The sequence below is a fragment of the Budorcas taxicolor genome, chromosome 13 (genome assembly GCF_023091745.1).
Source record: "Budorcas taxicolor isolate Tak-1 chromosome 13, Takin1.1, whole genome shotgun sequence".
Lineage (NCBI taxonomy): Eukaryota > Metazoa > Chordata > Mammalia > Artiodactyla > Bovidae > Budorcas > Budorcas taxicolor.
Window position 1 is genome coordinate 32,881,979 of NC_068922.1, and position 21,761 is coordinate 32,903,739.

Genomic DNA, 21,761 nt, shown 5'->3' on the forward strand with positions numbered 1-21,761 from the left:
TTCTGTTCACAAATTTCCCAGGCAAAAATACTGGAGTGAGTTGCCATTTCCTTCTCCAGGGGATCTATTGCAGGATATAGAAAATGTTATCTATAGGCTGTTATTGTTTTTAATATCTATCTATTTATTTGGCTCTACTGGGCCATAGTTATGGCACATGGGACCTTTAGTTGCAGCCTGCAGACTCTTAGTAGCAGCATTCAGGATCTAGTTCCCTGATCAGGGATCGAACCCTGGCCCCCTGCATTGGGAGCATGGAGTCTTAGCCTCTGGACCACCAGGGAGTCCCTATAGACTTGTTTTAGTGAAGGTCATATATATATATGTATTATATATATATTCATTTTCTTGGTGCTTCAGTCATGACTTAAGACTATTTTAGTTCTAGGTTCCTAATCAACTGAATTCTGCAAGGATTTTCAGAAATACAATATGTAGCCTGGCGAGACCTACCATACAAATATTCAGCCAGTATTTTCAGAATTGTTAAACGTGGCTAAGTAGCTGTCATGGTCCATGGTGTGGTGAGGATCCCTGAGTGTGACACACCCTCCCAGGGCTCTGGGTCTTCCCATGAACTGTTCACCTGGCCCAAGATACCTTTCTTCTCTTCTTTTTTGCAACCCTTGACCCATACTTAACCTACATAGTTTTCACCCTGATATTACCTCCTCCAAAAATCCTTCCCAAATGTTTTCATTAGAGCCGCTCCCCACGGATTGGGTGCCACTGCTGCCTGGTCCCAAATAGCCTGAGCTTTCATCCTCACACTTACTTCAGGTGTGGCAGTTTCCGTCTACGAGTCCTGCTCCAACCACCGTAAGCTCCTCTGGGAGTCCTGTGGGTGCTGAGTAATTGTCTGTTGTTGTTGTTTCGTCACTAAGTCTTGTCCAGTTTTTTTGAGACCCCAGTGGACTGTAGCCTGCCAGGCTCCTCTGTCCATGGGCTTTCTGAGGCAAGAATACTGGAATGGGTTGACGTTTCCTTCTTGGGGGGATCTTCCCCACCCAGGGATCCAACCCAAGTCCCGTGCATTGGCACCTCGGTTCTTTACCACTGAGCCATCAGGGAAGCCCCTGAATAATTAGCAGGTACTCAAAGGGCCCCTGAGGTCTCAAAAACACGTTTGCTGGTTGAGTCAGTCAATGCATCCTCTTAGTACAGGACTTGTAGGTGAATGTCTGCTACACAGAATTTGAGTTTGATGATAATTTTGGAGAACTGCAATCCCGTTTTCTCCTTCCTTCTCCCCACCCCATCCAGGTGGTAGCTAAACCAGACTGAAAGATAACACCTTGCTTCTGTGCCTTAAGCTAATAACGGTTCCCATCCAACCCATTATTTAAGAAGTGATTATTTTTATTATGTGTCCCCTGGGGAGAAAAGCGGAGGTACAGAGCATTTTTCGATCTCGGTGAATATTTGAAATTTTGCTGCCAAACCTATTAAATCCACCGCGACAGTCTTTCGGGTTTTTAAAATATTCTGCTGGAGAGGGCTCTCTGGATACTCATTTTCGTGTGTAATATAAACCACATGGTAGCCATCATATCCATCTAAATACTCATCTAATAGTTTTTCTTTCTAAAAAAACTTTGGGGGGGGGGGCGGTTGGCAGGAGTGCTGTAAGTCTTCAAATAATTGTAAAAAGTTTTCTAGAGGACAAGTGTCAACCCATGGTTAAATAAGGTAAAGGTAAAAATAAGTGTCAACCCATGGTTACGTTGAAGCAACATTTTCTTCCAGTGCAGAAAAATCATCCGGCTCTCAAAATGTGAACTAGGTCTTGCTTTTATATTTTTTCCGTAAAGGGTTACGGTGCCCGATAATTATTATTCCCTTTACTTCGATGACAATAAACTTGACTGTGGGTCGATAAAAATGCAGGATGAAAAAATAAATAAAACCACCAAAACCCTAGTTGGAGCAAACGTAGGACGCCTCTTGTTTACACTGAGCGCAATGATGGGAACTGACCCAGGATCCAAGCGGAGACAAGCAAATACCGTCCAGAGTTTCCTTACACGTAAAGATAATGGCCAGTTAAAAAGTTCACTCAAAGTAGCATCCCGGCCCGAATGGCGTCTGTAGTTTCGTTATAAAACTTGAGACGCCGCGCCGGCCGGGGCTGGGGGCGCCCGCTCCCTCACCCAGGGCCCGGCCGCCAGCGCTGACAGGTGCCCGGGGCCGCCGCCGCGCCGAGCGGGTGCTGTAGCTTCGCTGCACCCTCGCCTGTCAGCCAACGGCGCCGGCGGGAGCGAGCGCGGGACGGCGGGCGCGCAGGGCGGGAGGCCGGCCGTGGTCCCCGGCGTCCGAGTGCCCCGCGCGCCGCCCAGACCCGGCCGGTCCGCCCGCGACCGCGGGGGCGGGGGCCGAGCTGCCGGGCGCGGGGGAGCGGGGCCGGGCGCCGGGGGTTGGCGGGACGCGCGCTCCGTGCCGGCGCCCGGCCTCGAGCCCGCGGCCCCCCCCTCCCGCGTGCCCGCGCCGCTGCGCGATGCAGTGTGGGGAATGGCTGGGGTTGGCTGAAGAGCGCACAGTGGAGTTTTAATGTCCGCCATGTTGGCCATGGCGTATTGAGGAGAGCGAGCGAGAGAGGAGCGGAGCGTCTCGGCCTCCCACCTCCAGGCGGCTCTGAGTGCCCGGACGGCGGGCTCCGCGCTCCGCCCCTCCAGTCCCCGGCAGCGGTGGGCGAGTGGGGACCGAACCCCCGGTTCTCCATGATCCCGCTGGCCGGGGCCGTTTCCCCAGAGCGGAGAGGTATCTGCTGCGCCTGAGATGAGTAAACTGTCGTTTCGGGCGCGGGCGCTAGACGCCTCGAAGCCGCTGCCGGTTTTCCGCTGTGAGGATCTGCCCGACCTGCACGAATACGCCTCGATAAACCGGGCCGTGCCGCAGATGCCCACCGGAATGGAGAAGGAAGAGGAGTCGGTACGTGTTAACTCCCCTGTCCGACCCGCCGCCGGGCCCCGCTCCCTCCGCTGCCTGCGGCGGCGGCGGCGGAGCGCAGACCCACACAAAATGGCCGCCATCTTCTCTCCGCCGCCGACTCCCGTCGCCGGCCGGGCCTTTACCCTGGGGCCCCCGGCCTCGCCCCCCGGCCGCCGCGGCCCGGCGAGGCCTCCTCTCGGGCCACCCGCCGACCCTGGCCCCTCGGACGCGGGGCCCGCGGAGTTCGGGCGCCCGAAAGGCACAAAGGGGTCACGTGACGAGGCTGCCGGCAGCCATTTTGTGGTCGGAGCGCTTGGGCTGGGCCTTGTGCATCCGGAGAGGGAGCGGGCGGGCGGCGGGGGGTGCGGCGGCCGGGCCGCGGAGGCCCTGCGTGCAGGCCTCTCGGCGGGCCGCTGGGTGGCGCTCTGGGGCCGGCTCGGCCTCCGCGCGCCGCCGGCGCCGGGAGCGCAGGTTCCGGGCGCTCGGGTGGCGGTGCTCTCTCGGCGGCCCGCAGGCTGGCGGGGCTGCGCGGCCCACGTGGACCCGCCGAGAGGCCGGGCGGGGTGGCGGGCGTCCTGCAGCGGAAGGTCGAGGCCGGCGAGCAGCCCAGAGCCGACTTGCGTCCTACGTCCTCTTTCTGGGACTTTTGCATCCATTCCTCCGAGTCCTACTTAATCGGAGGGTTGTCAACTCCTGCTCCTCCTGACTTTTTCTTTGATTCTTGAGAACATGTTGCAGATTTTGAAGGGAACTCCGTGGCTCTTCTAAAGCCTGTGTAACTTTATTATTTCTTTTCCTAATAAAAATCTAAGTTCGCCTGATTGCTGGTTTCTCAACCTACGGGAGACAAGACCCAGTCTAAGTAGATGTTAACAGATCTCCGTTTAGAAAAAGGGTCTGTTTTATCCATCACCGAACTCAAGTGGAGTGAACTCTTAACCGGGAGATGTTTTCCTTGGGGGGGCTTCAGTGTTTAAATGTTGACAGCTTACAAACACTGTCGTAGCTGTGGCTGTCCTTGGTCGTGGAAGTTGGGCTCAGACACAAGACTTCGTCTCGTTTCCCCCAGATCCTTGTCGGTGTCATTCGATGGCGTCTAAGGAATTGCATACCTTGGTTTTCAGATACAGCCACTTAAACAGGGGTCAGTGTGTTGACAGTTCAAGAAGTCGAGGAGTCGCTGGATTGGTACTACAATTTTGTGGTGGAAAACTATACTGTAATACCTCTATTTGGAACTGTACGGAATTTTTTTAATGTAGAAATTTTGCTCTGTACTGTTGATTTTGAAAATAAAGCTGTTGAAACTGTTTGGGTTGTTCAACCTTTTAAAGTCAAAAAGTTGTGACAGTTGACTCTTCCTTCGGAGAGTAGTGTCTTTAGCGTGTGTAGTAGTTGAGATTGTCTAGTCCTGACTCCGAGCACGTTACCTATGAGACGGAATCTCCTAATTTCTTTTACTTGTTACCAACTTTGAGAGTAGAATGGTGCCGTCTGTTTATTTTTAAATAAGTGATTTGTTTTTAAAAATTAAAGTACTTGTGACTGCAGAATCTTGTCTTTTGGTTTTATTTTTGTTTCTTAAGTTTTACAAATAATGCTTTCAAGATGGGGGTTGTCAGTGTTAAGACTGACCTGGAAATTAAGTTGTGGCTATTGTTTTGCCCCCAAGGAGCTGCAGAGCTTTGATAAAAACAGCACTACACAGTACACCTTAGAAACATACTGAAGTCTGGCTTCTTTGAACACTTCGGGCTGTCTCAGGAGCCACAGCCTAAGATCAGAGCTGAACCCAGCTGGAGTACCAAGGCTTATTACATTTTTACAGATAATTTTCATTCACTGAAAGAATTTTGACGTTTGTTATTTTCTAACATGTAGAGTCCCTATTTTTCAGGGGATTTTTTTCACCCTCAGACTACCTTCTCCTATCATCCGTTTAGAATTTGTTTCACTTCACATCCAACCAAAACTATGACCAGTGAAACGGAGACCTCAGGAATAAATACTGAATAGAGGAATGTAAACAGTCCCAGGTGAAACAGCTGCTCTCCAGTCCTGTGGTTCATACTGGCCAGAGGAGGCTGTGTAGCTCAAATCACAGTATTAAAAGTAGCATGTTAATGTTGAAAACGTATACTAAGCACAAATAAAGGTAACTGAATATTGAGTTAGCCTTAGAAAAACAGTCCTTTTGATAATTCGCTAAAGAAGGATATGCTTCCTATAAAGACAAAAGATTAAAACAAACGTCTGCTTCTGCTTGACACATTAGTTAGGGTCAGGAGTTGATCACGAAAGATGGGACAGGATTAGATGACAATAGTTTCGTGTGTGTGTGTGTGTGTGTACCTTATGAAAATTGTGTGGACCATACCTGGTAATTGTTAGCGTATTTTGTTTCTGTGGTAAATGTGACGGAAATGCTAGGTCTAAACACAGAAAATAACACTTATTTTCATTTAATTTTTATATTATAAGCTGAATGCACTGCCTTAATTAGGCATATCTCTTAGTTTTTAAAAAACAACTTTTAAGTAGAAGGTCCCCTCCAAACATGAATTTTGCTCAACTTTAGAACTTAGTTGTTTAGTCCTTTTTTTTTTTAATGAAGATTGAGAAATAATTACAGATTGTAGTGAATTAATGGAGTGGACTGAATCACAGATGCTAGAGATTTATTGTCTGAACTGGTATAATGTGATACCTTGTAACTTGCTACATCAAAAAGTAACAGTTGAGAAGGGCTTTGGTTTAATGAATAACAAGTAATTTTCAAACAATAGGAAATCAATAGACTGTCAGCTCTAAATATGAAATAAGTCTCTTTGGGGTTAAAAGGGACAAAAATTTAAATAGCAGGGCCAGAGGTTGCACCACTGTAATTTTTTAGCATTTTAAGTTTATCATCTTCTAAGTAAGAAATGTTGTATACTACTTAGTGCTATGGCTTTACCTTTAAATAAAAGGATAGTTTTTCCAAGGTATCAGTACTATCGAACGTTTTCATTAAAAGCTGACTTATTTTGGTTCAAACTGGAGCTTACCATTGCTAAAATTCTCCTTTATGGGTCCTGCTCGTTTCGGAAAGGACATTCTGAAAAGGAGGCTTAGAGTGGTGCTCAGCACAGTGGGGCTGCTTGGCTCCTCTAGGGGTTTTGCTTTTTTCCCCATTGGGATGCCAGACTCTGACTCTTACTGTAAGGGTGGAGGCTTAAACTCTCTTCTGTCACAAAGACTGGTTCTGGTAAGGTGTGTGATGCAGTTAAGATGTTAACAGTGATCTCGCCTTGTTACTGTCCTACACAGCCACCTTTGGGACTGTTAGAAGTAGGATCCAGCCATCACAGGCCAACACTTAGTTTTAGTAAGGTTCTCACCAGACAAAATAGTCTCAGACACCTATCTTTTCTTTCTTCAAATTGTTCTTACTGGCCCAGTATACAGTGTTATTAAAACCAAGTTTATGAAGTAGCCAGGTAGGTATTTTTTGTTTTTAATTAGGGGTTAAATTGGGCATAGGTACATATCTTTCTTAAGAGGAAAAGTAGTCAAGCACTACATCTTCAAAACTTTATTTAAAAATATATAGTTTTTCTGTTTTGTAAAAACAAACTTAAATCACTGTGATAAGTTTAAAAGTTTGATTTCTCATTTTTTAAAGAAACTAAGAATCCTATTTTCCTTTAAAATTTTGAAAACCAAAATTTCTTAGTCCTGAATCTAGATTCCTTTATTCTGTGCACTGCATTGGAGTGAAAAGAAATATGTGAAATCTCAATTGCACTAGAAGCAAAGCTTAATTTTTACAGCTAGTTTGAATTAGGAATTGAGAATATTTGGGGTTTTTCCATTAAATAGCAAATAATCAGTTAAAATCAAAGATAACTGAGAAGCAATAATAAAGTCTAGTTTCAGCTTTCTGTCCTGCCCAAGGTATTTTTGAATCAGCAACATAGGAGGATTGAGGACTCTTACCTTCAAAAGGAGCCTCTTGAAAACTGTCAGGCCTGGTGCCTTAAGTGTTAATATTAGCTCGTTTTCAGTGTGCGGTTTGATATTTAGGATTTTGGATTAGTATCATTTGTAATCAGACTTCATTTTCTCACAAAACAAGGCTGAAAACTAATGGGCTTATGCGTCTAATGGTGTTTGGTGGGTGCTTGTGACCTGTAATGAAGTTTATACAGAACTATTACCTTTTCTGTTAATCAACAGCAATTAAAAGTACCAGCTAACTAAAGGAGAGCTTAAATCTTGTAAATAAGGAATAACAATCAGGTTCATAAATTTGTGGCCAAGATTAAATATTAAACTAGCCATTTCTAATATTTTATCTAAAACAGATTAGGTTTTACTACATCACAGTCTGTAGTAGTAGTAAGGGTAAGGTATTAGAGGGTGTATATGTATGTAATGGCAAGAGTTCTGTTTGATATATATGAAGGTGTGGATTCTTGGCTTTGTGATTCAGTTTTTCTGAAAAGGGTATTCGTTACCAGAAGTTGGTTAAAACATAATTTTAAAGCAGAGGATAATGTTTTATATCATGGAATGGTAGTGTGGTTTGTGATTCTGTTTCTTAAAAGAAGACAACCCACAAGGAAATGAGAATTTTGTGTTGTAACTTAGGAATGAAATGAATTCTGAGTCTCTAAGTGCAGAAACAGTATTGAAAGGATGAAATATGCAGGCTGAACTAGATTGTGTCTTTTAAAGTAAGCTTTTGAACCCCTAAGATGTGACTTATATTAATATATTGCAACAACTGGATAAATCAATTTAGGGGGACATCATCAGGAAAACAAGTGATTCGGATGCTTTAGACAACTTATTTGAACTACTCTCAGTGAATTACTTAGAGTTATCTTGATCAAGTTTATTAAGGACTGTGACTATAGGTAATGATTTTGAGAAATTGCAGCATTTTAAACAGAGCAGATACCTGACTTTGCACCTTTAAATATATGAATTGTATTTCATCCACCAGCCTCACTGTAGGTAGATGAAAACCAAAAACAAATTCATAGTTAATAAATCTACTGTGACCCATAATCTCAGATTTCTCTTTAATTAATAGAGATATAATCAGTTCTTTAAAAGATAAAGCCCTTCATTTATGTGTTATAGAGGTTATCGTTAAACAGTTGATTCAACTTTGGATATGCATGGTGAGAGTTTGGGAATTTTGCAACAGATTATTAAAGCAAATCATTTTGGTTGAATTTCCTTCAGTATAGCAAGTATTGGCTGGAGAAATAACGATGCAGGCTTAAGAATAAGTCCAGGGGAAAGATAAGCTGAGGTTGAAAATGTTCTGTGGATGATTTAATATAGGTTCAGATCTTTTTCTATACTGGGATGAATTGTTTTGATTATCATAGAATCACAAGTACCAGTTGTATATCCTCTGAGAAAGATGCACTTTGACATTTGTGGACTTTGACAAGTCGCTTAACCTTACAGGATGAATTTCAGTCTCTTCATGTGCCAGCCTCTCCTGACCTGCTTATGAGGGAGGTGGCTGTCAGGAGTGTCAGATGGTGTATGTGAGGATGCTATAAACACACACTGCATTGTTACCAAATACTGATTGAACACTCAGTGTGGCCTTGCTTTCTGTTGCTGTTCAAAACCACTTACGTTTGTACAGTCCTTTGTTTTTAGAATTGTCTAGTGTAGATGTGAGAGTTGTATGATGTAGGTGTAGAAAGCTGTGTCTTTAAGTTTAGGTAATTATTAATTGGAGAAAGCATCAGACTGGGAGTTATTAGACCTAAGCCCTCACCCCGCTTCCAGCTGTGTGCCCATGTGTGTGTATATGTACACTTGAGTTCGTGTGCTCTCGTGCACCTGGGTTTTCTTAACTGCAAGATGAAGTAGGGTTCTGATAGTTTTCTGTGATAATGGGTATATTATATTATCCCTGCACTAGATCCGTTTCCATATGCATTTTATAATAATCATTAATTTTTAAAATTAGTTGATGGCTTCATTTGCACACATAAACAGTTTACACAGAAGTAAAAGTAGTCTGGGTACATGGGTAATTAGTTCCAGTTTAGTCTAGAAAGCTTGTGTTTTAAAGGACTTAAAAAATATAAGTGAGTGTAGAACACTTTTACTGTTATGAGAATTTGAAATTAGAGGCAGAATTTTGTATTGAGGGTTTCAAATTCATGCTTTTACTGTAAAAGTAATTACTATAGAGTAATAGAGTCTGAAAGGGAAAGAAAATATAAATATGGCTTTTTTGAAGTATATTGTACAGAGACTTAAGAAAATATAGATAAATCCATTTTCATTTACTTTTCAGAGTGCAAATATTTATTGTTCACTTACGGTGAGCCCAGGACTGTTACAGGTCCTGTGGGTCCGACAGTGAACAAACAGTTCTCTTTCTCATGGATCTTGTGTTCTAGCATGCAGGCTCTGTGAGGGTGGGACTTTGTGTCTGCTTTATTCATAGGTGTATTTTTAGCACCTGAAATCGTGCCTGGCACACAGTAAGTGTCCAGTCTTTGTTTAATTGAATGATTGAATTCTAATGGGAAGACACAGACAAAAAGCAAATGAACACAAGTGGCAGTGGGCCAAGACAGCACAGAGTTTCTGGTGGAAGGAGGAGAATTCTGTGTGTAAGAGGGTCAAAGAATGGGCCCTGAAACTTGGCGAGGGAGGAGCCAGCCCTCTGAAGATCTGAAGAACATTCCAGGCAGACCTGAGGCACAGGGCACACACAGCCAGTGCGGTGGGGGCAATGTGGAGAGGGTTGAGGAGTGTGAGCGAAGGGCCCAGAGGCAGTCGGGCCCATTTCTGGTGAGTTGTTACAGGCGACTATACTTCCCTGGTGGCTCAGACGGTAAAGCATCTGCCTACATGCAGGAGACCTGGGTTCGATCCCTGGGTGGGGAAGAACCTCTGGAGAAGGCAATGGCAACCCACTCCAGTACTCTTGCCTGGAAAATCACATGGACGGAGGAGCTTGGTAGGCCACAGTCCATGGGGTCGCTAAGAGTCGGACACGACTGAGCGACTTCACTTCACTTCCCACGGAGTTTGGATTGTTTTGAAATGAAGTAATAAGCCTCTAAAGAGTTTCAGACAAGGGAGGACGTGATCTGAATTCTGTTTTTCAAGGTTATTGTCACTGTGGTGTGCAGAATGAGTCGTACTGGGCAGGAGTGGCTCTGACCTGGGTGGTGGTAGGGAAGAGGAGACGTGGATGGACTAGAGGCACATTTTGAAGAGCTTGGCTGACAGATCAGAATATACTAGAGGGAGAAAGAGAATCAAGGATTCAGTTCAGTTCAGTCACTCAGTCGTGTCCACTCTTTGCAGGCCCGTGGACTGCAGCACGCCAGGCCTCCCTGTCCATCGCCAACTCCCGGAGTTTACTCAGACTCTCGTCCATTGAGTCGGTGATGCCATCCAACCGTCTCATTCTCTGTCGTAATCGCTGATTTTTACCTTGAGCAGTTGGGTGGATGGGTGATTAGGTGGCTTACTGACGGAGGGAAAAATGCAAGAGGGAGGGTTTGTGAAGGATGGAGTTACTCAGTTTGCAGTGCCTCTTCTTCATGTTTAGTTGCCTGTGCAAGAATGTAATGCTTTAGAACAGTCTGCACTGCAGGTACGATTCAGACATCATGGGCTGTACTGTCAATCTGAAAGCCTTTGGGATGTGGGTGCTTCTTAAAACTGCATCGAGCCTCAGACAGAGGAGAAGCTCTTAGAGGATTAGGAAGAAAGTGAGTCTAGAGCTGTCTCAAGAGGGCAGGACGTGTGTCAGCTGTGGCCCCTGGGCAGATGAGTGAGGGAGGGTGGCCATCCAACCTGATGCATGCCGTTGGCCTATCTTGATAGTGTGGTGGGAAGGAAATCATGATTGGGACAGAAGAAATACTGTAAGATAAAGGGTCAGTGCAAGTTTGGATGACTCCTTGGAATAGTTCTGCTGTGAGGGGAGCTGAAGAAATGGCTGGGGAGGGCATGGGGAAATCAACAAATGATTTTTTTTTAAATGCGTTCCAAAGTTACAGTGGACAGAAACCAGGGAAGCAAAGCTGAGTCCTCCATTGCACCGGCCACTCCCTCAAGAGTTCCCAGGCCACAGGAAAAGGTCTACAGAGAGGTCCCTGGGCTCTCCAGCTGAAAAGTGATCTGAGCCTGTCTTCGGGGAAACAGCTGGAAGGGAGGAGGGACGTTCCCGGGACCTCACGTGGGGCAGGGAGTTGGGTCTTCACTGACCAGAGTGGAAAGACCTAATGCAGAGGGCATCCGATACAAGTTCCCAGCGGGCTATTCTAGAGTAAACTGTTCTGGGCTCACCCTAATAAAGACCAAACACTGTCCTCAAAAAGAGCCAACTAATTTCAGATAGCTGTGTCCCAGAAGAAAGCCCCCCAGTGCTTAAAGGAATACTAGAAGGTCCTACAGCATAAAACTAATGTTTGGTGTCCATTAAAAAGAAAATCAGAGATGCAGAAAAGCTGGAAAAGCTAGCTAATAACTAAGGAAGAATTATCAACAAAAAGAGACGTAGAAATAACCCAGATAATAGAATTAGTAAACAAAAATGTTAAAACAGCTATTATAAATAAGTTATTACAACTAATATACTAGTTGGACTGATGTCTTTGAAAAGAATAAGATAATCCTATTTCCTCTTCTACTCAAGGGCTTTATTCATAAAAACTGGTTGCTATCTTTCCCTGGATTAATTTCTTGGAGGGATTGGTCACTGATTAGAGCAGAAGTACTTTTTCCTTTTTAGAAGTAAGAAAGGATACGGTACACAGGTTTGAGCATTGACAGGGGGAGGATGGGGGTGTGTTTCCTCTGGTTCTTTTTTCTTTATGATGTATGAGGTGAGGTCATCACCTCAGAGTGTGGGAGCCTGCGAGACAAAGGTGAGTGTGAGATGCTCACTTACTAGAGAAATGTAACAAGATGTGATGAATCAGCTGGGGCTCAGTATTTGTGATCATTTAAATTGAGACCAGTCCACTGACTTGGGCATATGAATTCAGATATTCAACTCGAGTTCAAGACTAAAGTAGGTATATAATAAGGTTCTTGTGCAGTTGAGGTTTGCCCACCAAGTACAAAGGAGGGGAAAAGGGGGATGAGGAGATTACCCTATGTGAGATAGATGAGCATGATAGACCTGTGGTCTGAACTGGGTAATGAGGGAAGAAGACCTCAGGGAGCTGGTGCAGGCTAAGGGAAGCGCAGGCTGCCCTGCAACAGCGTTGTTGGGAGGAGGCGTTCTGGAATAAGTGAGACTGAAGTCAGCAGGGTGGCAGTTAGAGTGAAAGGCTTGAACTTAGATTTTAGAGGTATCAGTTCCTGGTTAAGGCAGGCCTAGAGGTAACCACAGGAGCGGGGACTGAGAGGGCATAGAGGAAAAGTCAGTCAGTGCGAGGGAGAGGGTCATGATAGGAGGTGTATCATCCGTCACTAGGGATGATGCCCGAGGTGGGGGTGGTTGAGAGGAAGACCGTGAGCTCTGTGACAGCAACCGGGTGGGTGCGGCCATTCTGGGAAGAAGGAGTGATGGTGTGAACATCTGAGGGGTTACGGTTTCTGGAAGGACAGCCAAGAGGCAATGGGAAGCAAGGAGGACCTTTACCCGTCTATGCATGTGTGGGACATGGGGAGATAAGCAGCTTCTTGGAAGGGCTCCAGCGTCAAAATAGGGCGAGAAGAGGAGGGAAAGTTGAAAGAACTTGGACTGTAAAGCGTTTACCTACCGATAAATCTTAATTCTAGAGAACAGCAGAAGAGTTTGGGAGTGTGGGGAAGATTGAGTTAGATTAGGGGACATTAGCTGAAAATGGTGGTAAGAGCTAGAGTGATGCTGTTAAGTCTTGAACTCGGTTGGTAATGGATGTGAGCAATGATGGGCTTTATCCAGCCAACATCAGGTGTACAAAATGCCTTCCTGCAGGGACTTCCCTGGTGGTCCAGTGGCTAAGACTGCACTCCCAAAGCAGGGGGCCCAGGTGCCAGCCTAGTCAGGGAAGTATGAATAGATCCTGCGTGCCACAGCCAACAGTCTCACGTGCTGCAACTAAGACCCAGTACCGTCAATAAATATTGTTTTAAAAATACCCTTCTGCAGCTAGAGATGGAGTTAGAGCCCAAAGGAGGGGGTTGTCCCTCTAGGTAGACGCCGGTGGCTTGATGAACTTCGAGGCCTGTCACTCTTGCTGCACGGTTGTGTAAAAATATCTGAAAAACAGTTCTTTGGTTCAGCACACTTGTTTCACGATGCAGGAGATGGGCCTTAACTGTTGTTACTGAATGTCTGCGAACGCTCCCTCCTCTGCAGTGCTTCTCAACACTGCCATTTGCTCACCCTCAGAACATTCTGGAAAGTCATGGAGATGCTTGTGGTTCTTTTTTGAAAATGTTTAGACATTTTATTTTTTATCAGTTCTTTATTGAAGCATCATTGATTTACAGTGTTGTGTTCATTTCTGCTGTACAGCAAAGTGACTCAGTTTTGTATGTATATACACACACATTCTTTTTTTAATATATTCTTATCCATCATGGTTTGTCATAGGATACTGCATGTAGTTGTCTGTGCTCCACAGATTTTCAGTTCTTGAGGCTCCTTTATGTACATCCATACATTTGAATCTAAGAAAATCTGTTAAAAGATTAGGATGTCTTTTGATTCTGTAGTTGCTCTTTAACTGGTCTCCCTACTCTAGTTTTCAAATTTACACCCCCTGAAAGTTGTCAAGGTGGTGTTTTTAAATGTGAGTCTGGTTGTCATTTCACTGTCTAAAATTCTTAAATTGCTCCTTTTTCTGATAGAATAAGATGCAGAAACCTCTTAGTGGAGTTCCCTGGGCCCTGCGTGTTCTACATTTCCAGTCTTCTTTCCCCTCCTTCAGCCCTGGAGTAGTTAGTTATTGCTGCGTAACAGATTACTTCCAGACTGTTTCACAGCGTCTGCGGACTGGGAATCTTAGGAGCAGCTCATGTCGGTGCTGGCCTTTCATAGAGTCCCAGTAAAGCTGTTGATCAGGGCTGTAGCAGGCTTCCCACGGAGAGAGGGGACCTGAGAGAGAGCAGTCTTCTGTGACTTACCTTTGGAAGTTACACACCTTCACTCGTGTCTCACGCTGTTGGTCACAGAACCAAGCCTGGAAAGTGTAGGCGGGGGCCCTTGGAGACTGGCTGCCACACTGACCACATGCAGAATGTTACTGCTCCCAGAGCCCCCGAAGTCTCGTCCCATTACAGCAGAGGGATCTCACCCAGATTGGCTCCAGGTGCAGCTGAGCTTCCCAAATGTAATATTGTCAGTGTCTCGAGTACAAATCCCTCTCAACCTGTACTGCTGACGAGGTATCTGCTCCCCGCCCTCTGCCACCACCAATATACAGTATTGGGTCAGACCTGGGGTACAAAATATCCCTATTCAAGGGGAGGCAGAGGGTGGGGCTGGTAGGCACCAGGAGGCTCTGGTCCTCAGCATTGTTAAAATCCAGTCAGGCAAATGATGGTAATTCCTTGATGATTCATGCTCTCAGTTTTGCCCTTGGGGCATTTGGTTCACCCTTTGTTTATCCTGAAGGTAAAACATGTATGTTTGCTACTGAGTTTTCTTAACTTGCTGCCTACCGAAATTTTAGGACTCTTAATGACCTTTTTTCATTTTGTATTGTCTTGTTTCATTAAGTCAAGCTGGTAATGTTTCTGTGTTTATAATTATTTTAAAAACTTTTGTGGATCTTATATGAATTTCATTGGAGTCTGTTCCATTGATTGAAAGCCGCACCCATGAACTTCTCTGTGATAAGCCTTTTTCTGCCTTGAGCTCCTGCTGCGAGAAAACAACCCTTAAGCTTCCTAAAAGTCTTGTTCGATTTCGATTGAGGAGGAATCTGAAGCTCACAGTTCTGTTTAGCAGTGTTTTGTCTGGCCCAAATGGTACTCTAAGACACCATCTTTGATCTTTCTGAGGTCTTAACAAAATATTTTATAGTCGCTCCCTCATCGTAGTTTTTAGAGCATGTTTTTCTGTCAGTGCCCGGCATTTGATCTTGACTCAGGATCCATTTCTGAATAGGAGCACTGTTTGCAGTCTGAAACCGTCAAATCCTGGCTCGCTCTTAACTGTTCTTCATTTAGTCTGTCTCTCCTCTCTCTCTTTTTTCCCAGCTGTACGTAGCAGGAGGACAAGGCAGCACTCTGAGCTCTCTGGTGGAAACCTCCTAGCCAAGTCACCTGGTTTCTAGGGACGTTCACCTCACCTTGTGGAACCCTGTGGGCCTTTTATTAGCAGCTTCTTCACTAACACTGTCCTCGAAGACCATGGTCTGATGCCAGACCATTTCAACGATGGAGATTTGTTTTACTCAGTGAGGACACTCAGTACCAACACGTGTTCGCTGTCTATTGCTGCATAACTGCTGATCCACAATTTAGCCACTTACAACAGCAAACACTGATCTTGGTTTCTGAGGGTCTGGAATCTAGGAGCAACTTTACCAAGTGGCTCTGGCTCATACTCTGCAGAACCTATTAGAGGTTGCAGTCATCACCCAGGCCCCGACACCTGGCTCCTCCCAGAGCCGATGATCCAAAAGAAAGTGTGCCAAGGTGGGTAGGAGAGCCCCAGAAAGAAGCTGCCATCTTATCGCCTTGTCCTGGAGGTGACTGCCCTCACTGTGCCTCACACTGTGGGTCACAGACCAGCGCTGGCCCACTGTGGGGTCAGGGGGATGTGCATCGGGGCAACGTGGAGATTGCTGCTCAGGACACTGTGCTGCACGTTCTCTGAGGTCTGCACGCCTGCGTTTGCTCACACTGCGCCTTGACCCCCACATGTTTATTCAACTTTATGAAGCCCTTCTTGACTCAACCTTCCTAGGTGATGTCACCTGGAGTTTTAGAAAGCAAATTCACTTACATGTTTCTTTCACTGCACTTGAAGCCCCTAGAAAGAAGAAACAATATTGTATTTAAAAAACTTAATATCCTCTGGCACAAATGTTTCTTTAATTTATATTTATATAGTTCTGGAAAAATCCAGGTACTTTACGATTATTTACATGCTAAAATGATAGTCAGATACCCACCTTAACTGCCTTTGAGCTTTTGGAGTAAGCTAATAAAAGTAGCGTTTAAGTTATAGTTTTGGTGTTTTTCTCTTAAGATCAGGAGGACATGAGACATTCTGCTGCTGCTAAGTCACTGCAGTCGTGTCCGACTCTGTGCGACCCCTTAGATGGCAGCCCACCAGACTCCTCCATCCCTGGGATTCTCCAGGCAAGAATACTGGAGTGGGTTGCCAGTTCCTTCACCAGTGCATACACGCATGCTAAGTTGCTGCAGTCGTGTCCGACTCTGCGACAGCAGCCCACCAGGCTTCTCTGTCTATGGGATTCTCTAGGCAAGAATACTGGAGTGGGTTGCCACTTCCTTCTCCCATGAGACATTCTAATGATCCAAAATTTTAAGCCAGAGAAATTGTCTTGGCCTTTCCAAAAGTAAGTTTTGTGAAATATCTGCTAAAAGCACTTGTTTTATATTGTGTTGATGTATCAAATATTTGTAAACTTACGCTTATGAAGTATAATGCTAAATATGGGGTCCACAGACATGTCTTTCTGTTTAAGGAACTTACAGTTCATATGGTAAATAAACCATAATCTGAAGCAATCTTTTTAAGTCTCTGTATCTATTTTTACTTTGGATATTTTGTGTGTTATCACTCAGAGTCTAATAAAACCATGTGAGCCAACTTCTAACATCGAGTTCCTGAAAAGTCATCTTTTTTTCTTCCATCTGAAGTAAAGATAGGTAGAATCATGCAAAAATCAAACTTATTTTACTCTAAAGTTTTTACGTTAAAATTCTTTCTCTCTGATCTGAAAGTGTCTTGAGAACCAGAATTTTGGTAGCAATTATCTTATTACCATCTCTGAATTTCCCTTGTATCTATCATAGTGATATCTTGTCATTAGACGTGAAAATTCTGTATGAATCTTTTTGCCTCGGTGAATTTTTCCTTTGTAATGCAATTCCAATAAAATAGAAAAGCCTTTTTTTTCTGTATACCAGGAAGCATCATAGAATCAATTCCATAAAAATATATCCCTTGATTCCTTTGTCTTGTGTTTTTCTGTACATCATTTTAAAACATCTGTGAGTTCTGCGTTATTGTCTGAACTTGTATACTGTGATTTTGTGGGCTATGCTTCAGAAATTCCTGCTGCCTTTCTGAAGTGATGAAGCGTCCTTGCTGAGTTGTCTGTCTGCTTGTCTTGGCTGCGCGGGGCCTTGGTCGCCGCGTGTGCGCCTGCCCGGCTGCGGTGGGCAGAGGCTCCTCTCCAGGTGTGCTGCCTGGGCGCCTCGCTGCAGCGGCTTCTCGTCGCGGAGCGCGGGCTCAGGCCCGTGGGTCAGCAGTCCAGCACAGGCGCTCCTTCACCGTGCTTGCAGGCCCCAGGGCCTCAGGCTTCAGTGGCTGCCGTGGGCGCTGGAGCACAGGCTCAGCAGTGGTGGTGCGCGGCTTCGTTGCTGTGTCGTGTGGGGTCTTCCCGGGCCAGGGGTCACACGTGCGTCCCCCGCATTGGCAGGTGGCTCCTGTCCACTGCACCACCGGGGAAGTCTCCTGTTCCGTTCTCCTTGCAGACGAGCAGAGTATAGGATTGCTGTCTGAATGACAGGGTTAATATTTTTTCCCTAATCTTCCTATTTTTAGGACGAGGCTTTTCCCCTATAAAATTTTTCAGTTGAACCTTATTAATTCTTACTCATATCTAAAACTCTTAATTCTCGAGGATGCCTTATACATTTTATCACTAGCAAGAAGCCAGTTTTAGAACTATAGTGTCCCTTTTTCTGCACCCAGCCATTTAAAATCTTTCCTGGATTAAATCTTACATTTGAATTTTTAAAATCTGTGACTTCTAAGATTCTAGTCTAGAAAGTTTTCACTAATTAGCCTGCCTTATTTGGGAAATAATGGAATATGTGTATCTTTTAAAAGTGTTTCTGGGGCCTGTTGGTGAAATGTTATGCTAACCTTATCATATTGGTGTTATTTGACTAAGTTTAATGGGTTTGAATTTATTGTGAATTAGAGTGGAGAAATTAGAGAACTAGGATGAAAGGTCAGATAGGTTAGCAAGAGTTTAAATTATCTTGAATAAAAATTCCAGTTGTACTAGTGGTGTTCAATTTCCCAAATAGCTGATGTTATCATTGTCAATGTGAAGTGAGTGAAAGTCACTCAGTCGTGTCCGACTCTGCGACCCCATGGACTGTACAGTCTGTGGAATTCTCCAGGCCAGAATACTGGAGTGGGTAGCTGTTCGCATTCTCCAAGGGATCTTCTCAACCCAGGGACTGAACCCAGGTCTCCCTTATTGCAGGTGGATTCGTTACCAGCTGAGCTCAAGGGAAGCCCAAGAATACCGGAGTGGGTAGCCTATCCCTTCTCGAGGGGATCTTCCCAACCCAGGAATCGAACTAGGGTCTCCTGCATTGCAGGCGGATTCTTTACCAGCTGAGCCGCCAGAAAAGCCCATCATCTTCAGTGCTGCTTTCTAGTTCAGGGTGCTAACATCTCTTGCCTAGAGTTTAGTAACTCCCTAAAAAGTTTTCCCACGACCACAGTTATGCCGTCCCAATATTCTTAACTGAGCCAATGGTCCTTTGTAAACTGGAATCTAACTGTGTCACTTTCTGCTAACCCCCTGTAAGGGGTATTCATTGCTCTGAAAGTGGCTTATCTTGGAGGCCTTGTGAAATGTGGTCCTTGCCTCCGTTTTGTCCTTCTAGAGCCTTTTAAGTTCACTCCAGCCACAGGATCACTCTCATTTACTCCCAGGTACTGAAACATTATTCCTCTATAATGGGTTTAGTAATCCCACTGATCCCTCAGATCTAAATTCAAGGTCACTTCCTTAGCTATCTACCCATTAGGGTAGTTCTGTTACATGCTACATGTTATGTGTTACATAGTATCATTCTCAGCAATTTCCTTTTGTAAACTTCTAGGCCACTTATGGAGATCCTTGATTAGTCTTTAGCTCCTGACTCTGCGAAGAGTTGACTCATGGAAAAGACTCTGATGCTGGGAGGGATTGCAGGCAGGAAGAAAAGGGAACGACAGAGGATGAGATCGCTGGATGGCATCACCGACTCGATGGACATGAGTTTGAGTGAACTCCGGGAGTTGGTGATGGACAGGGAGGCGTGGCATGCTGCGATTCATGGGGTCGCAGAGTCAGACGCGACTGAACTGAACTGAACTCAGGATACCTTCAGTGTTGGAGCTTAATACCACCATTATTTGTTGAGTGAATGAATAGATTGGCATATTGCTAACTTATTCATATGTGTCTAGTTGAGTCTATCCAGAGCTGTGTTTAGAGATTAGGAATATAACTCACATGGTAATTTAGAATTACTTGAGGATAGTGATGGTTCTGGCTTCCCTGGTGGCTCAGTGGTAAAGAATCTACCTGCAGTGCAGGAGACATTGGTTTGATCCCTGGGTCAGGAATTGGCAACCCACTCCAGTATTTCTGCCTAGGAAATCCCATGGACAAAGGAGCCTGGAGGGCTACAGTCCATGGGGTCACGAAAGGTTTGGATACAACTTAGTGACTGAACAACAATAAATAATGGTTCCATCAAATTTTGCCATGTAATTACTGTGTGACCAGGCAAGGCACTTAAAATCTGTGACTTAACTGTAGATCTCCTGTTTATCATTTGTAGAAGGAACGTGAACTAGTTGATCAGTGAGCTTGCCTCTGATTCATGTTCAGTGGTGGTAGGGGTTGCCTCCATTTATCGGAGAGAATATGTAAGGTTGTGCTATAAACACAGCGCTGTGAAGTCTCAGTGCCATTATTACAGAGATTGACTGCTAACTCTGCACTGTCTCCTGGGTTGATTTAGGGGTCCTGTTCTGTGCCCTCTTTCCAGGATCCAGATGACAAGACAGCCTCCATTCTCAATATTGCTGGACACCATGCTGGAGGAAAGAGCTCTGGGAGGTCTCGTATCTTGTATCAGTTATTCACATGCTCTGGTCAGAAGCCAGACATGAGGTTCTGCGTCACCTCAACTCACAACTCGTTGGCCAGAACAAGTTACATGGCTCCTTCTAACCATATGGTTGGCCAGGAAATGCAGTCCTACCATATGACCAGATGGCAAAGAACAAAATGACTTGGCGAACAACAGTCATGACAGATCTGCCCTTCTGGCCAGCCAAAGATGTGGATCACTCTCCTTCCCACAGGCAAGATATACTCATCTCTTCCTCCGTGAGCCCGGCTGGAAAGTCCTGGCTAGCCAGCAAAAAAGCTCAGAGTAGGATTTCCAGGTGTCCTGCAGTTCTGTAGATCAGGCTTGGATGTGCTTCCCCTCGGCCTGGAGGTCTGTGAGTGAAAAGATTGTCTGCACCCCTCCCCCTGCCGCACACACACACATGCAGAGTACGTGGGAATAACAGACACGTGATCCCCACAGTAACGCTCCCCTTTGGATAATGGAAAGACAGCAGTTCCCGATCCCTAGAGTCTCACTGAGCTGGCTTTAGAAGCTCTTCTTCCGCTGTATGTGGGGAATGTGCTTGTTTAGGTGCCAAGTGCAGGCTCCTAGAGGGGCTCCCAGTCCGCTGGCTTGTGTGGCTCTTGGCATTGACATCTGGGGAGACTTCCTTTCTTTCTGTCATCTTCCCTGAAGTAGATCTGCTTCAGCCTCCTCTGAAGTAGATACTGGAAGGTAAGCCCTTTGGGGGCCAAAGTTCTTCAAAGCCTGCTTCCTGCCCATGGACCATAGGAGGCCAGTTGTACTTTTGAATCGTTCTGATTTTTAATCTGGGCTCTTGATTTTTGCTTGCTTGTTGGCAGCGCAGCTTGTAGGCTTGTAATGTTTCGTTTAGCTCGGTGTGCAAGATGGCCCATCCTCTCAGTTCTTTACAGGTGTCTCGTCTCCTAAGTGTTAATCTCAGAACCTTTTGCTTTTGCTGGAAGAGCCACGTCCTTAGTGTCTGTCTCTGTCTTTCTCCTCTGAGCATTTTGTTCAACTGAAAGCATTGCCTTTGTGTCCAGTTTTAACTAGGTCTCTGCTCTGAGACTCTAATCCATTCGTGTTTTAACTGGCTATCTAGAGAATACCCTGGTCAGAGGAGTCTGGCAGGCTATAGTCCGTGGAGTTGCAAACAGCTGGACACCGCTGAGCGACTAACACTTTGTCACTTTTTCACACATCAGGGCCCTGCCTTGCTTTGAACCTTACCCTCTTTTTGTTAATCAAGGGCCTTCTCTTGATTTTTTGATTTACTGTTTGAGTTGAGAAGCACTCTTCAAACACTGCAGTTTCTTAAAATTTTGGCCTCTTCTCTTTCATTCCTGTTTACAAACTGGTCAGGTTTTTAAATTTATTTGTTTTGCGTAATACCAAACCCAGAGCAGCGAACTCACCATTTTAACGTCCAGGTTTTTTAACCTGTTTCCCTAGAGTTGTTGTTTAACTGCTAAGTCAAATCCAACTCTTTTGTCGCCCACCAGTTGGATTGTGGCCCACCAGGCTCTTCGGTCCATGGGATTTCCCAGGCAGGAATACTGAAGTGGATTGCCATTTCCTTCTCCAGGGGATCTTCCTAGCCCAGGGGAAAAAAAAACCCATTTCCTGCATTGGCAGGCAGATTCATAACCACTGAGCCATCAGGAAAGCCTAGAACAGGCTTATTAACTAAATGATCTGCTTTGCAAGCTATGGTATCTTGACTTTTACCAAATATTTGTACTGTTTACTAAGGAGCACCCCACTTACAGCCTCTGAGA

At 45.1% G+C, this 21,761-nt stretch overlaps 1 protein-coding gene across 3 annotated transcripts in view; it reads left to right on the top strand.

The window, feature by feature from the left end:
• The window catches only part of EPC1 (enhancer of polycomb homolog 1), a 95,336-nt gene that overhangs the window by 26,638 nt on the left and 46,937 nt on the right, over positions 1 to 21,761 (top strand). For 2 of the 3 annotated variants that reach the window (XM_052650569.1, XM_052650570.1), the window contains exon 1: positions 2,517 to 2,928. The exons of the other annotated variant lie outside the window; for it this stretch is intronic. In XM_052650569.1, coding sequence (XP_052506529.1) covers positions 2,776 to 2,928 — 153 coding nt within the window. In that variant the 5' untranslated portion in view covers positions 2,517 to 2,775. Of the gene's footprint in view, positions 1 to 2,516; positions 2,929 to 21,761 lie in introns of those variants that run through there. 3 annotated transcript variants of the gene reach the window in all.